Raw genomic sequence first — 13142 nt, 5'->3', positions numbered from 1 at the left:
GGGACAGGGACTCCCAGGGCTTCCATAACTGTGGGCAGAGGACAGATGACAGAACTCTCCATCCAAGTCAGCCCCACCCTCCTGCCAGCTCAGGGCCACCTGTGTCCCTCCCGCCCCCCACACCCTGTGTTTTCCTGGTGGTAAATGGCAGCCTCCTGTCCTCAGAAAGCTGGAAGCTTGGTCACCTGAGTGGCCGGTTGGCAGTGTCCTCACCCCATGGCCTGCCTGGTTGCTTGGTGGGACTCATCGCCACCCCAGATGGGGCTCCCCCGTACCACAGCTGAGGCCAGCAGGGGGACTGCAGCTGAGCCCCCGTTCTAGATGCCACACAGCCCACACCCTGGGGGCCTGGACCCAGGCTGGCACCATCCTGCCCCCCAATATCCAGGGCATCCTGGGGCAGGTTCCCAAACATCGTGTGACACAGTGTTCTCCCCCCCCACACTACCCATGTACACACGGCAAGGCCAGGCAGGCTGTTGTACCAGGGGATTTTCAGCAGGTGCTTCCTCTGTCCCTCAGGATGTGACGGGCAGGATCCTGCCATTGGTGTGGTGGAAACCAGAGCTGAGCTGGCCGCTGAGCCCTGGTCCTCTGCTCCCCACCCCCACCTCCAAAATGGGATCTGCTGTGCATAGGACACATCTTGTTCCTCTCATGTGGCACTGAAACCAGAGAGGAATGTCTGTCCTGAGGCCAGACCAGCAGCTACAGGAGGGTAGAAGCCATATTCTGTGCATTTCTGCCCCAGCTCTGTGCCTGGTATGTGATGGTAATTACAGCAGCAGACACCTACAGGCCTCACCAGGGAGGATAAGGGCGCAGGCTCTGCAGCCAGTTGCCTGTGTCCACACTCCAGCTCTGCCACTAACTGGCTGTGTGACCCCAGGCAAGTTATTTACCTTCTCTGGGTTTCCTCTTCTCAAAATAGGATTATAAAACCTCCAGCCTCATGGCTTATTGAGAGGATGTAAGGATTAAATGAATGAATACATGTACAGCTCCTAGCCCAGTTCCGGGCATAAGAGTTTACATTCGTCATCATTGTCCTCATTATTATTATGTGATTACTGTGTGCCAGGCACTGGCAGATGCTTTAAATAAATACGTCATTTAATCCTCAAAACAACTCCATTTTTCAGGGGAGGAAACCTGAGGTTCAGAGAGGTTAAGTAACCTGCCCAAGGTCTCAGCAGCTGCTTAGTCACCTTGAAGTCCAGGTCCGGGTCCCAGGTCCAGGCAGGCTGACTTGTGCTCTTAGCCCTTGCCCCGCCCTGGCAGGAGGTGTCCCGCCTGGCTAGCAGGGCTGCCGAATGAAAACAAACAGCACAGGTTGGCCCAGTCTCCGAAACTCTTCTAAACAATCTCTTGTGTTTTCTTTGAAGGCTTAACCACAGGAATTATCTCTTGGAGTCTCCCCACAGGTTCAGTGTCGCTGATCTCCAGCAGGTGAGACTGTCATGCTGCCCCTCCCACCTGCCCTTCCAGAGGGACCTCATTCCTGGAGAAATCAGAAAGGGAGCCTGTAATCCTAGCACTTTGGGAGGCTGAGGCGGGCAGATTGCTCAAGGTCAGGAGTTCAAAACCAGCCTGAGCTAGACCCTGTCTCTACCAAAAATAGAAATAAATTAATTGACCAACTAAAAATATATATACAAAAAATTAGCCGGGCATGGTGGCGCATGCCTGTAGTCCCAGCTACTCGGGAGGCTGAGGCAGTAGGATCGCTGAGCCCCGGAGATTGAGGTTGCTGTGAGCCAGGCTGACGCCACGGCACTCACTCTAGCCTGGGCAACAAAGTGAGACTCTGTCTCAAAAAAAAAAGGGAGACGGGTCGGGGGTGCCTGTAGTCTACCAAGGCAAGAAGCAATCTTCAGCTTTTCTGCACCTCTGGACAGGGTCCTTGTTGCCACAGGCTTCCAGGACAGTGACTGTGCCCCCACCCCTGGGAGACACAGGCACACCAGCAAATCCCAGGACACAGGGCCGAGAGTTGGGAATGCTTCTGTCCTCAGGGGAGGGAACAGTGGATTCGGGTCTCATCTGTAAATCCCATAATCCCCCAGTGACCTCATGCACGAGGGCCGGACGCCTGCGTCACTCAGCCTGATTCGGGGAGGTTTGCTCAGTTCCCCTGTGGGAACTGAGGGTAGTTCTCCAGGCAGGGTGCCAGGGAGCCTCAGCACAGCTGCTGAAAGGCCTGGTGGTCTGCGCTTGCCCCCCTTAGATCGCAGAGGGGGTGTATGAAGGATTCCTCAAGGCCCTGATCGAATTTGCCTCCCAGCACGTCTACCACTGCGACCTGTGCACCCAGCGTGGCTTCATTTGCCAGATCTGCCACCACCACGACATCATCTTCCCCTTTGAGTTTGACACCACAGCCAGGTATGTGGGACACCAGCCAGCACCTCGCAGCCCCACCCCCACCCCCACAGCCTGGTGGAGCGTCCCAGGGTGGCAGCCCAGCTCTGAGGTACAGGAACACATTGGACATCTACTCTGGGCCTGGACCAAGGGGTGGGAGGTTGTCCAGGGCAGCCTGCACAGTCCTGCCAGCTCCGGTCCAGCTCAGAGGACAAGATGGGCCCTACCAGGGCCTCAGGCTGTGAGTGGCTTGAGAAGGGACTGAATGAGTTCCTGCCCTGCAGTGTTGGCACAAGGCCTGGCACAAAGTGGGCACCTGGTGGGTGGTAGCTGCCACTGCTTCTGCTGCTGTCATGATCATTCTTGTTCCCAGTTACTGTTCATTATCAGGAGCCTCTAAATGGAAAAGTTCATGCAAACCTTCCTAACCCATGTGGGAGGGGAGTTCCCACTAATGCTGGGAGCGTTAGTTCATTTTCAGTAGGTGTCTGCTGGCCATGATTCAGCGGACCCAGGGCTGACTTTTTTAAACTGCAGAGTCTTTCAAACATAGGCAAGAAATCATTCAGGCAGCATTTATAGAAAATGAAATAAGAGAGAGAATATCAGCGTGACTTACAGGCAAGCATTGTTTCTAGACTCTTGCTAGGGAGGGAGTGGCACAGCCACAGCCGTGTCGTGGGCTCTGGTCAAAAGCACTGGCCAGCCCTGGTCTCGCACCCAGCCAGCACAAGCAGCAGGTGCCACTCTCTCCCCAGATGTGCCGAGTGCAAGACCGTCTTCCACCAGAGCTGCCAGGCCGTGGTGAAGAAGGGCTGCCCCCGCTGTGCCCGCCGGCGCAAGTACCAGGAACAGAACGTTCTCACCTAATCCCCACCTCCAGACCCCACCCTTGAGGTCAGGGGGTGAGTGCCAACAGCCTGGGCTGCGCAGTCTCACAGTGTCACAGCTGTGTCCCCTTGGCGGGAAGACCCTCAGATGTGACCAGAGCACAGGCCTCCCAGAGAAAGCCCAGGATGCCCGATGATGCCCCAGGACCACCCTGCTACCCTCTGCTCTGGGGGTGGGAGGGGTGGGTGCCACACGATGTCCTATCTGGGGGTGGACGAGGGCCTGTTCCTAACCAGGCCCTGGTCACCACCGTCACGGCACCTCCATTAGGGCTGTTCAAACACTGTGGAAATGAGACTTGTGAGCATTTTCAATTCCACATTCCTGATTAAAAGGTCTAGTTTTTTAAGGTGGGTTTTTCCCCTTCATATTGCAACAGAAAATATTTTTTTATTCTTGACCCTACACGAGTCACCCATGAAATCCAGGCATTCTCACCCTGAACAGATGCGCAGGAGCCACTCAGGCCTGGCTGGGCAGGTGAGCCACTGCCGGACGGGGCCTGGCGGCTGGACCGGGTGCCTTTCTTTTGTCCCTGCTGCCACGTGCCAAACTGCTCGTTGGCAGGGTGGGGCCAGGCCCGGTGACCCCTGCTTCCTCTCCCTGTGTCGTCTTTCCTCCCCGTTCCCACACTCCTCACCTGAAGGGCCCGTCCCCTTTCTTGGTGTCAGTCCTGGCTCTTCTCTAGCTTGGGCTCTTGGTCCCAGCAGGAGAAGGAGAAATGACTCAACCAGCACCGTTAGCACTTTGCACCTACCTTAGTTCAGGGAAGGTCATCACCTTGCCCGCCCCTCAGCCCTGTGCCCTCCTTACTCCTCCACAGACGGGCAGGCCAGTGCTACCAACGCCGCAGCCCCACCTGCTGTGGGCTCTCAGTCACAACCCCTGCCCGCCTGAGCCCAGAGAGGGCAGCGAGCCCAGGCAGGGGCTGGCCTCGGGCACCGTGACTGCCGGGCCCTGCACTGTGGAGAGGTGACTGGGTCCTTCCACTGCTGAGATGTGCAAGGACGGGCAGAGAAGCTACCCTGAGGAAGCAGCCCCAGCCTCGGTCTCACAAAGCCATCAATTCCCAAAGCTTCGCTGGACTTCCCCAGCAGGGCGCTGCCGGACACGGGGAAAGTTCCGTGGCGCAGGATTGCCTTTTGATGGGGGTCTTGGGGCTGGGGTGGGAGCCTAGAATTGTTTGCACAGTTACGTTGAGACCCTTGAGGTCGGGGGGCGGGTGTGCTCCCTCTGTTGCCTCACACCTGCCCGCCCACTGCTGGACCCAGCAGGCCCTCTCGTGTCAGCCCTGGGGTCCCCAGCTTAGAGTTGGAGGCCTCAGGTGGAGTCTGCCTGTCACTGTCAAGAAATGAGCCTGCCCACCCCTCCCTGGGGGTGATCTGCTGCTGAGTCACCAGCCCAGCTGAGGAGCTGGAAGAATGCGCACTAGAAGAGAGGAGGCAGCGGGCAGGCAGGTGGAGGCACCGCACGGCTCCTCCTCCCTGTCACGGAGGATGGTGGCACCTGTGCCCAAACCCACAGCCTCCTAAACCCACAGGCGCGTCCTTATCCTCACCCCAGCCCCGCAGCCCGCATTGACGCTCACCGTGAACACCGCCTGATCGGAGCCAGCGCTGCCCGGTCCCGGAGTGCCAGGAGCCTGGCCCTGGTGGGCTTGGGCCTGTTGGGCCAGTGAGGATATCCCCCTGCCCCCGAAGGTGCCCTAGGAGGCAGCAGGGGTGAGGCCCTGGTTGGAGGGGCCTCCCCCACCCCCAGGATTGTTAGCATTAGAGCTGCCCCCACCCCGTGACTGTGACTGAGAAGCTGCTAGTGCTTTCAGAGGAGTTGACTCTTACCCAACAGTGGAACGCTGATGTGAACCTCAGTAGTGCCCACACTATTTTAAAATGTTATTTTATGCAATAAACTGTTCCTAGTCAGTGGGGGCATGGCCCTGAGAAGTGCTTTGTATTGAAGGAATTGCTGCCATGTTGTGTGATTTTGCAGTAAAGACCTGGTCTTTCTACTCACTGGCCTGGCTTCGGAATCCTTACACCACGCTGCCTGGGGGAGGCCGCCAGCCATCCCTTAGCATCCCATAGGGCCCCTCACGCTCCTTAGTCACAGGGGAGGGCCTGGAGGCATCCGTGGCAAACACTTGTGGGCAGGGGGCTTGTGTGGGCAGGGAGGGGACAGTAAGTAAGCAGCAGTGTCAGTCTATATGCCCCGCCCAGAAGTCAGGGTCCCCCGCTGGGTAGGATTTCAGGGACATTGGGGAGGTTTACTCACAGACACTCTTAGAAGCTGATTCCACCACGACAGCTGCTTTTTCTGTCCCTCACATGTCCAGGCACACCCCTTGACACCAAATCATGTGAAACCTCAGGGATACAGGAGAGAGAAGGGGCTTAGGAAGGAGCAGCTATTTGAGCAGGGCCCTGGATTCAGGACTCGTGCTTTTAGGGCTCAGAGTGGCCTATGCTGGGCTGGTGGCCTTCCTCAGAAGTTCCAGGAGAAGCCCAGGGGTCCCTCCAAGGGAGGCCACCAGTGTCCATTGTAAGAACAGACGGAAACAGACTAATGGACGGGGAATCAGGTTCCAGGGAAACGGGACAGAAAGACAACATTCAGGTCTGCAGTTTCCTGTCCTTGAAGAACCCTTTCAGCCCACTGGGGGAAGGGGGCACACTCTGCCCATGTGTGAGCCCCAGCTTCCCCCAAGGGCCTTACCTCCTTGGGGCCAGTAGATGGCAGGTCCAGAGAAGAGAAAAGGAACTGGGATTGAGGGCCAGGGGCATGTGACATGGTGCTGCCCCACTGTGGGCTCAGCCCCTCCATCCTTGCAAGGTGCTTCTGAGGACACTTGTTCTTCCTCCTCCCCTTCTGCCTAAAGGAAGATGGGAGGTTTAGCAATCCCAATCCTGAAGAGCTCATCTCATAATAAAAGTAGCAATAATAACTAATACATCGTGTGCACATACCATGTGTTAGACACTGTGCCTAGTGCATCTCATTTAATCTTCCCAACAATCCTATGAAGTAGGTGCTACTGCCCCCAGTCTATAGGAAGAAACTGAGACACAGAAATAAGGCCAAACTCCCAAGGTCTAAAGGCCAGGAAGTGGCAGAGTCGGGCATCAGGACCACAACTGCTACCAGCTGCTGCCATCCTGCCTTGCTTGCTGGGTAACTCGGGGCAAGTGGGGAGGGACCTAAGAGGTAGGTTGGGGGTGGGGGGGTTCCGCCACCATCTTCTAGCAGGACCCTGCCCTGGAGGATCCCAAGATGCCACCAGGGCTCAGACACACTGAGATACCCAGCACAATGTAGACTCACTGCTGGGCAGCACCTAGCAGGGGCAAAGATACAGAGGTACTGGGGTTCAAGAAAGTGGCTGGAACCTGAGTCAGGCCTCATGAGGTGGTGTCCAGGGAGGCCGGGGCTGGGGTGGGGACTCCGTCCTTCTCCCAGACACTAGCCTGAAGCGGCCGTCCTCAGCACCTAGGCGGACACAACTGTTCCTTGAGGTCACTGAGAGCAGGGTCCACCGGGCCGGGGCTTGTGATGTCTGGAGTGAATGCAGGGCCCAGAGGGGCCAGGCTGCTTTCCCCAGAGAGGCAGATAACTCCCAAAGAGAAGACCCCCAGGGTGGAGGAACCTGGGGCTGGACTTGAGATTCTGGCCTCCAAGAGGTTGATCTGAGCTTACCCTGCGGACAGATTGGAGGGTGGCCCTCCTCTCCCGGAGGTAGGGGGACAATCTGGGAGGGCAATCTGGCCAGGAGAAGCTAGTGGGGAGGCTCCCGCCACCCTCATCCCACCATCTCAGCCCTGCTGCCTCCTCCTCCTCCTTGGAAACAGCCAGGTGTGGCCCCGGATCCCGGAGGTGCAGGGGGAAGGGGGTGGCGTCTCTGCTCCTGGTGCGCTGGCCCGGCCCAGAGGGGACGGGAAGCCAGGACACCGGGGATTGTCTCTCGCAACCACAGCCCAGCCCCAGCCCGGGAGGAAGTTCTGCCGGGCGCTCTCCGCCGGTGCCTCCCTGGTCATATTGTTGAACAGGAAACAGCAGCGCGGGAGCCGGGCGGTCGAGGAGGGCGCGCCAGACGCCGAGCCCGCGCGCGCCTGCCGGGGCAAGTGGAGGCGAGGCCAGCGAGCGGACGCCCGGAGGTGCCGGCGGGGCCGGGCGGGGGGCGCTGAGGGAGTGGGGGTGGGAAGGGCGCCGCAGGCGCAGGTCCTCACCCCGGAGCTCCGCGCGCCTGTTCCCCTTCGCTGTGCGCTGGCGCGGGAGCTGCGAGGGCCGCGTCCTCCTGGGGAGGAGAAGGTGGGCGAAGGGCGGTCCTCAAGTCCCAGGGCGGGAGGGGACAGGCCCAGGCCCCCAGGGCCGACCCAGGCGTTGAAGCCGCTGTAGCTCGAGTCTCGGGGCAGTGGACGCAGGGGACCTCCTGGCGACGGGGGCGTTCTTGCGCTCCAGGGATCCTCCCCGCTCCCCCATCTGACCCTCTTCTCTTCGCTCCCCCAAGGTCGGGGAAGGAGCTGAGGCCCGGTCCCCTTCCCACTCAGCCCGAGACACTGCGCTCCGGTGGGCGTCCCTGCCGTGGGAACCCTGGAAAGGCCCTGGGGAGGCGGGGGTGGGCCCGGCGCGGGTAGGGCCCCAGTGCGGCTGGAAAGGGCTGGTACTTGGTGGTTCCGGGTGCAAATGGCCTCGCTCGGAAAAGGAACGCCCGGACGGGACATGCAGCCCCAGCCGGCATCCCCAGAGCCGCGCGCCCACAGGACGCAGGGGCTCGGGAACAGCAAGTCCCGCAGCGGGTGGGGGAGGGAGGCGGGGCAGGGGCGGGACCCTCCCCTCCCTAGGCTCGGCTAGCGACCCGCCAGCGCCACTTCAGATGCACCCCTCCTGGCTCCGGCCCCTCTCCAGCGCCTTCTCCAAGTCCGGGACGCGCCCCAAAGCCCCCCAAGGGCCCTGGCAGAGGCTGGCAGGCTCCTCCTCGCCCCTCCCAGACATGGGTGCTTTGGGGATTGGGGACAGTCCTCCTGAGCGTTCCCCTCCCTCTTCTCCTTTCCCAGCTCCAGTTCCGCGCGCAGTCTCAGGGCCGGGCCCCTGGAAGCCCCGCCCAGGGACATGGTGGGGGCCTAACCTGCCGCCAGCCGCTGGCTCCGCCCACCCAGCCCATGGGCTCCGGGACGCCCGCCCAGCCGACGTGAGTGCGCAGCTGGGGGCCAGGGAAGGGGCCGCGAGGGGCGTGTCCTCCTCCCTGTGGCTTGTTGGCTCAGCTCTGGGCAGCTCACTGACCCCGCCTCCAGGGCCCAGAGTGCCCAGTGACTCAGTTTACACCCGTTCCTCCATTGAGGAACGCCACAGAAAGTAGAGGAGCGCTAGGGGCCCCCATCGGACACTGCTCCTGCGGTGCCCCAGCGCTCCCGGCGCCTGGTCCCGGGACACCTTGGTGGGGCAGGAGGTGTGGTCAGTGTACAGGTTTGGAGGGACCAGACACTTCCGCAGGAGGCCACTGAGGGCTTTGATGGAGGGACGCAGGTAGAGTTACAGTTAGGCTCTGCCCCCTTCGCGACACGCAGGGAGCCAGGCTGAGCAGGCATGGGGCCAAGGGCGCTTGTGGTGACCACTCCAGAAAGCCTTGGGGGCCCTGGGCACCCTGCACGGGTAGCCACCGTCACCAAGTGCATCCTCTAGGGGCCACTCTCTTGGGGCAGTGGAGGATCGCGGGGCAGGTGGGCAGGCCGCGAGGGCCAAGCCTCTCCCGGGAGGCGGCGTGGGACGGTCTGGGCGGGCTGGGCTCTGGGTTCACTTCTGCGGGGAAGCCGCTGGGGAAGGAAAGAGAAACCGAGAGAACCGGTTCCCCTGCCTTGGCAGTCGGGTCTACTACGCCAAGTCCCTTGGTGGCCCACTGCCTAAGCAAGGCAGAGACACCCCCAGGGTAGAGCTGTTCGGGGGCCACCCCCAGAACCCGCACCGCAACCCTGACCCCGCGGGCCCAGGGCGCAGACTGATAGAGGGACGGGACGCTGCCTCTCGCGGAGTCCTCGCGGGCTGGAGGTGTCAGGGCGGGACAGGGACAGGGAGCGGCGGGAAATGGGCTGTTCTTCCCACTTTACTGGCGGGAAAGCTGAGGCTCGGTCAACTTTGGGGTAAATGTGGTGTCGACGTTGTCGCCGGCAATCACCCTTCGTCTTAGAGCCAAGGCTTCCCTGGCAGTAAAGTTGGAGGTGCATTACCCACAGTCTCCCCACGACGGAACTGAAGCAAGGCTCAAATCCTACAATCAACTCCCCCAGTGAACGGATTGTCCTAATTCCATCACTGAGTGTAAGAGTGGGAGCCTTGGAGACGATTTTATGCAAGTCCGCATTTTGGAGACTGGAAAGCAGGGCCTCAGGCGCGGGGCGAGTGCGGGATGGGATTCCAACCCAGGCCTTCGGTCCCCAGCGCGGGGCTCTTCTCGGCTCCGCGGCCCTGACCTTCGCGGCCTCCTCCTTGCCTGCAGGAAAACGCCGCGGCCGCGATGGCGGCGGACGTCGAGGGGGACGTGTACGTGCTGGTGGAGCACCCCTTCGAGTACACCGGCAAGGACGGACGCCGCGTAGCCATCCAGCCCAACGAGCGCTACCGGCTGCTGCGCCGCAGCACCGAGCACTGGTGGCACGTGCGGCGCGAGCCCGGCGGCCGCCCCTTCTACCTGCCAGCACAGTACGTGCGCGAGCTGCCAGCACTCGGCCATGCCGCCGCCGCCCCGCCGCCGCCCGCGCCCGTCCTGGGCCCCGCAGCTCCCGGACCTCTTGCCTACGACTACCGGTTCATGTCCGCGTCCGCGGGCCCCGACGGCGCCCCCGCCGAGCCCCGGGGCCGTGCCAGCTCCCTGTGCGGCCCCGCGCTGCGCGGTGGCGCGACCCCGCGCAGCAACCTGGCGCCCGGCCTGCCCGCCTGCCTGTATGTGCGGCCGTCGGCGCCAGTGCGGCCAGCGCAGTCCCTGGACGACCTGGCACGCGCCACCGCCGTGCCTCCTGCCGGCCTCCTCGGGAGCGCGGGCCGCTTCAAGGCCTGCAGCGTGGCGGGCTCCTGGGTGTGCCCGCGGCCCCTGGCGCGCAGCGACTCGGAGAACGTCTACGAGGCCATCCTGGACGTGCGCGGCCCGCGGCGGGAGAACCCGGAGCAGGTACGCAGCTGGGCGTGGGCGCGGGCGGCAGGACGGGCGGGTGGCTGCGCCTGCACGGAGCCGGGGGCGAGGAGACCTGCTCGGCTTTGCGTCCCGCTCGACGCCCTCCACTGTGTCCGCCACTTCGACGAGCTCACTTTCCCCAAACCCAAAACGAGAGTGGTACTGGCTCACAATCCCTTATCTGCAATTCCCAAGTGCCAAAGCTCCCCGGGAGCCCAAAGATCTTTTGTAATTCACCCGTGACAAAATTTCACAGGAACCGATATGAGGATGTTGATGGTCTTTATCACACTTGGTGTGAATATTCATATTTTGCTGCAAAAATGCAAATAAGCTTGATCGCAGGGTGCAGATCGAGCCCTTGCGGGAGGTTATGTAACCTCTGGCAGGTGTGTGCTCTCCGGTTCTCTTTCTAAAATCCCAGCCAATCTGCATTCCGAAACGCACCTGCTCGTGGGACAGGGGCTTGAGGAGCTGCACTGGCTCCAGCTGCCTCGCCTTTCTTCCCGGAGCTTGGGGGTTCAGACGAGATGGATGTTGTCAACGGAAAAAAGCCAAACTGTGTAAAATAATTTTAAACAGATTTATTCTGAGCCAAATTTGAGGACCATGACACAGAGCCACTCCCAAGAGGCCTTGAGCAAGTGTACTCGATGTGACTGGGTTACAGTTTGGTTTTATACATTTCAGGGAGACAGGGCATACATTGGTTTGGCCCGAAAAGGTGGGCCACCTCGATGCTGGGGCTTACAGGTTAAAGGTGGATTTAAAGATTATTTGGCTTGTAATTGGTTAAAGACAAGAAGCTTTGTCTAAAGGCTTGGAATGTTTCAACATTAGGAGCTGCTATCAGACATAAACCACCCAACATACATTTGTTGTGTAAATTGAGGGCCTGCAGGTTTGTCTTGCATACCCTTAGGCCTATTAATGGGTTACAAAGGATGTCCCCTAGAAGGGAGGGGGCACAAGGCGCGTCTGACCTCCTTCCTCTTGGTAGACAATTTAGTTTCGTGATATTCTTTTGGCCACGAGGGGTCCCTTTAAAGGTAAGCCAGTGGGGGCGTGGGGCGGTGAGCCTTAAAATTTTACTTTAGTTCACAATGTGAAAGTCTGGCGTTCGTTTCCCTTTTGGGCTGTTTCCAACATTTCAGTTCCTTTTTTCTTAAAACCAAAACCAAAAACCTCTTGATGAGTTAGTTTCAGAAAGAAGTCCAGCTATGGTAAGAGTGGGTGTTTTTCCCTCTTCCGAATCCAATGTGTCAGTTTGGGAAATGAAAATGGAGCACGTTTTAAAAACACTCTTACATCCTCAGACTCCTCCCGGAGGCCCCGACGTCTTGAACTTTAGCAACTTTTCAGGGAGGGGCGGCCTGCGGGCAAAACAAGATGCGCAGAAGCCGTCTGACACCTGCGCCCGGCGCGTGATTCACTTCCCGTCTCGGGGTCTCGGTCTCTTCTTCAGCCCAAAGGGAGGGGCAGAGGCTCGGCTTTGACTCCGCTGGGTGCCCTGCCGGCTGCTGCTGAGCCCCCTGACTCCCCGGCCCAGTGTCCGCGGGCGAAAGCGCCGCACCTCAGGATCAGGGTGTGGCGAGCCTCACGTGGGGCGGGGCGTGGAAGCGCTGGGCAGTAGCGGGCGGGCCCCTAGACCGCCTGGGGTCCCCCTCGGCGCGCTTCCCTTCGGGTCTGCGCCGCCTGCACTGGGGTTTCTTCCGGGGCAGCCCTCCCCCTGGGGGCCAGGGTGGAGAACAGCACCTGGCGGACGGGGACGCAGGCGGGTCCGTGTCCCGCGGCTCTGCCAGCAGGCGGGCGGCTTCTCTGGGGTAGGTGGCTGGATGCCAGCACTCCTTTCCCCAGCGCCCGTTCGTTTCTGGACAGGCTCAGTGGCGCACTCCCGGGCACATTCTCTGCCCTGGTGACGGTGGGAGTGTGCCTGCCCCTCTGAGCTGTGCCCTGGAGGTGGGGGAATGGCCTTGCCCTCGGACAGTGTGCACAGAGTGTGCTGAGGAGGGACGAGGAGGCAGCCCTTGACCATGAACCAGGGCTCTAAGTCTGCCCAAGGGCAGCGCAGGCCAAGGAGGAAGATCCCCCAGGTCCTGGCATCTTGGGTTGCTGAAGGCAGAGGCGCGAAGGTGACGATGAGAATGGCGTGTAGACAACTGGCCAGAGCGGGTATAGGGCCGAGGGTGGAGCCTTCCCCAAGTTTAAGTGGATGGGCAAGAGCCAGGAGACCCGGAGGCTGAGGATGGGGAAGACGGGGCTGCTGAGAGGGGATCCTGGGAGAAAAGATGAGGGAGGGCCCAGAACAGAGAGGCAAGGATGTGAGGGAGGTGACCAGGGTCGCTGGGGAGGGTGAAGGGTGCCCGTCTGCAGGGCATCAATCAGCTCAGGGCTCCGGGCAGGCTACTCGGCAGGGCCAGGGCACCCCCAGAAGAGAGGAGCCTCTGCCATGTATGGTATTTTACAGCCTTGTCATTCACCATTCACTCCAATAGCACATATTGAGCACTTGGTGTGTGCTGGTCATCCTGCTGGACACTGGGGACCCAAATGGTCATGGGACACAGTCCCAAAGGAGCTAACAGTCCTGTGGGCTCTCACTCAAAGGCTTGCACCCAGGGTTAAGCTCCCAGCATCTCGGAAGGCAGACATAAGTACCCCAAGTTGCCCTGAGTACAGAGGTTCAGAGAGGTTTAGTAACTGGCCAAAATGTCACACAGCCAGGAAGTAG

General features: G+C 60.4%; 2 protein-coding genes across 6 annotated transcripts in view; both read left to right on the top strand.

Moving 5' to 3' along the window:
• The window catches only part of PLEKHM1 (pleckstrin homology and RUN domain containing M1), a 51354-nt gene extending 46087 nt beyond the window's left edge, over positions 1–5267 (top strand). For 3 of the 4 annotated variants that reach the window (XM_012786838.3, XM_012786840.3, XM_012786842.3), the window contains 3 exons: positions 1386–1449; positions 2228–2385; positions 3123–5267. In XM_012786838.3, the coding sequence (XP_012642292.2) occupies positions 1386–1449; positions 2228–2385; positions 3123–3234 (334 nt within the window). In that variant the 3' untranslated portion in view covers positions 3235–5267. The remainder of the gene's footprint in view (positions 1–1385; positions 1450–2227; positions 2386–3122) is intronic. The other variant, XM_075994639.1, reaches the window with a different exon arrangement.
• Positions 5268–7043: 1776 nt separating this feature from the next.
• Positions 7044–13142, top strand: part of ARHGAP27 (Rho GTPase activating protein 27) — a 31098-nt gene continuing 24999 nt past the window's right edge. The window contains exons 1-3 of one of the 2 annotated variants that reach the window (XM_075994641.1): positions 7044–7403; positions 8304–8437; positions 9740–10408. In XM_075994641.1, coding sequence (XP_075850756.1) covers positions 9758–10408 — 651 coding nt within the window. In that variant the 5' untranslated portion in view covers positions 7044–7403; positions 8304–8437; positions 9740–9757. The remainder of the gene's footprint in view (positions 7404–8303; positions 8438–9739; positions 10409–13142) is intronic. The other variant, XM_075994642.1, reaches the window with a different exon arrangement.

Source organism: Microcebus murinus, chromosome 18 (assembly GCF_040939455.1).
Source record: "Microcebus murinus isolate Inina chromosome 18, M.murinus_Inina_mat1.0, whole genome shotgun sequence".
Lineage (NCBI taxonomy): Eukaryota > Metazoa > Chordata > Mammalia > Primates > Cheirogaleidae > Microcebus > Microcebus murinus.
This window is presented reverse-complemented; position numbering and strand designations above follow the sequence as displayed.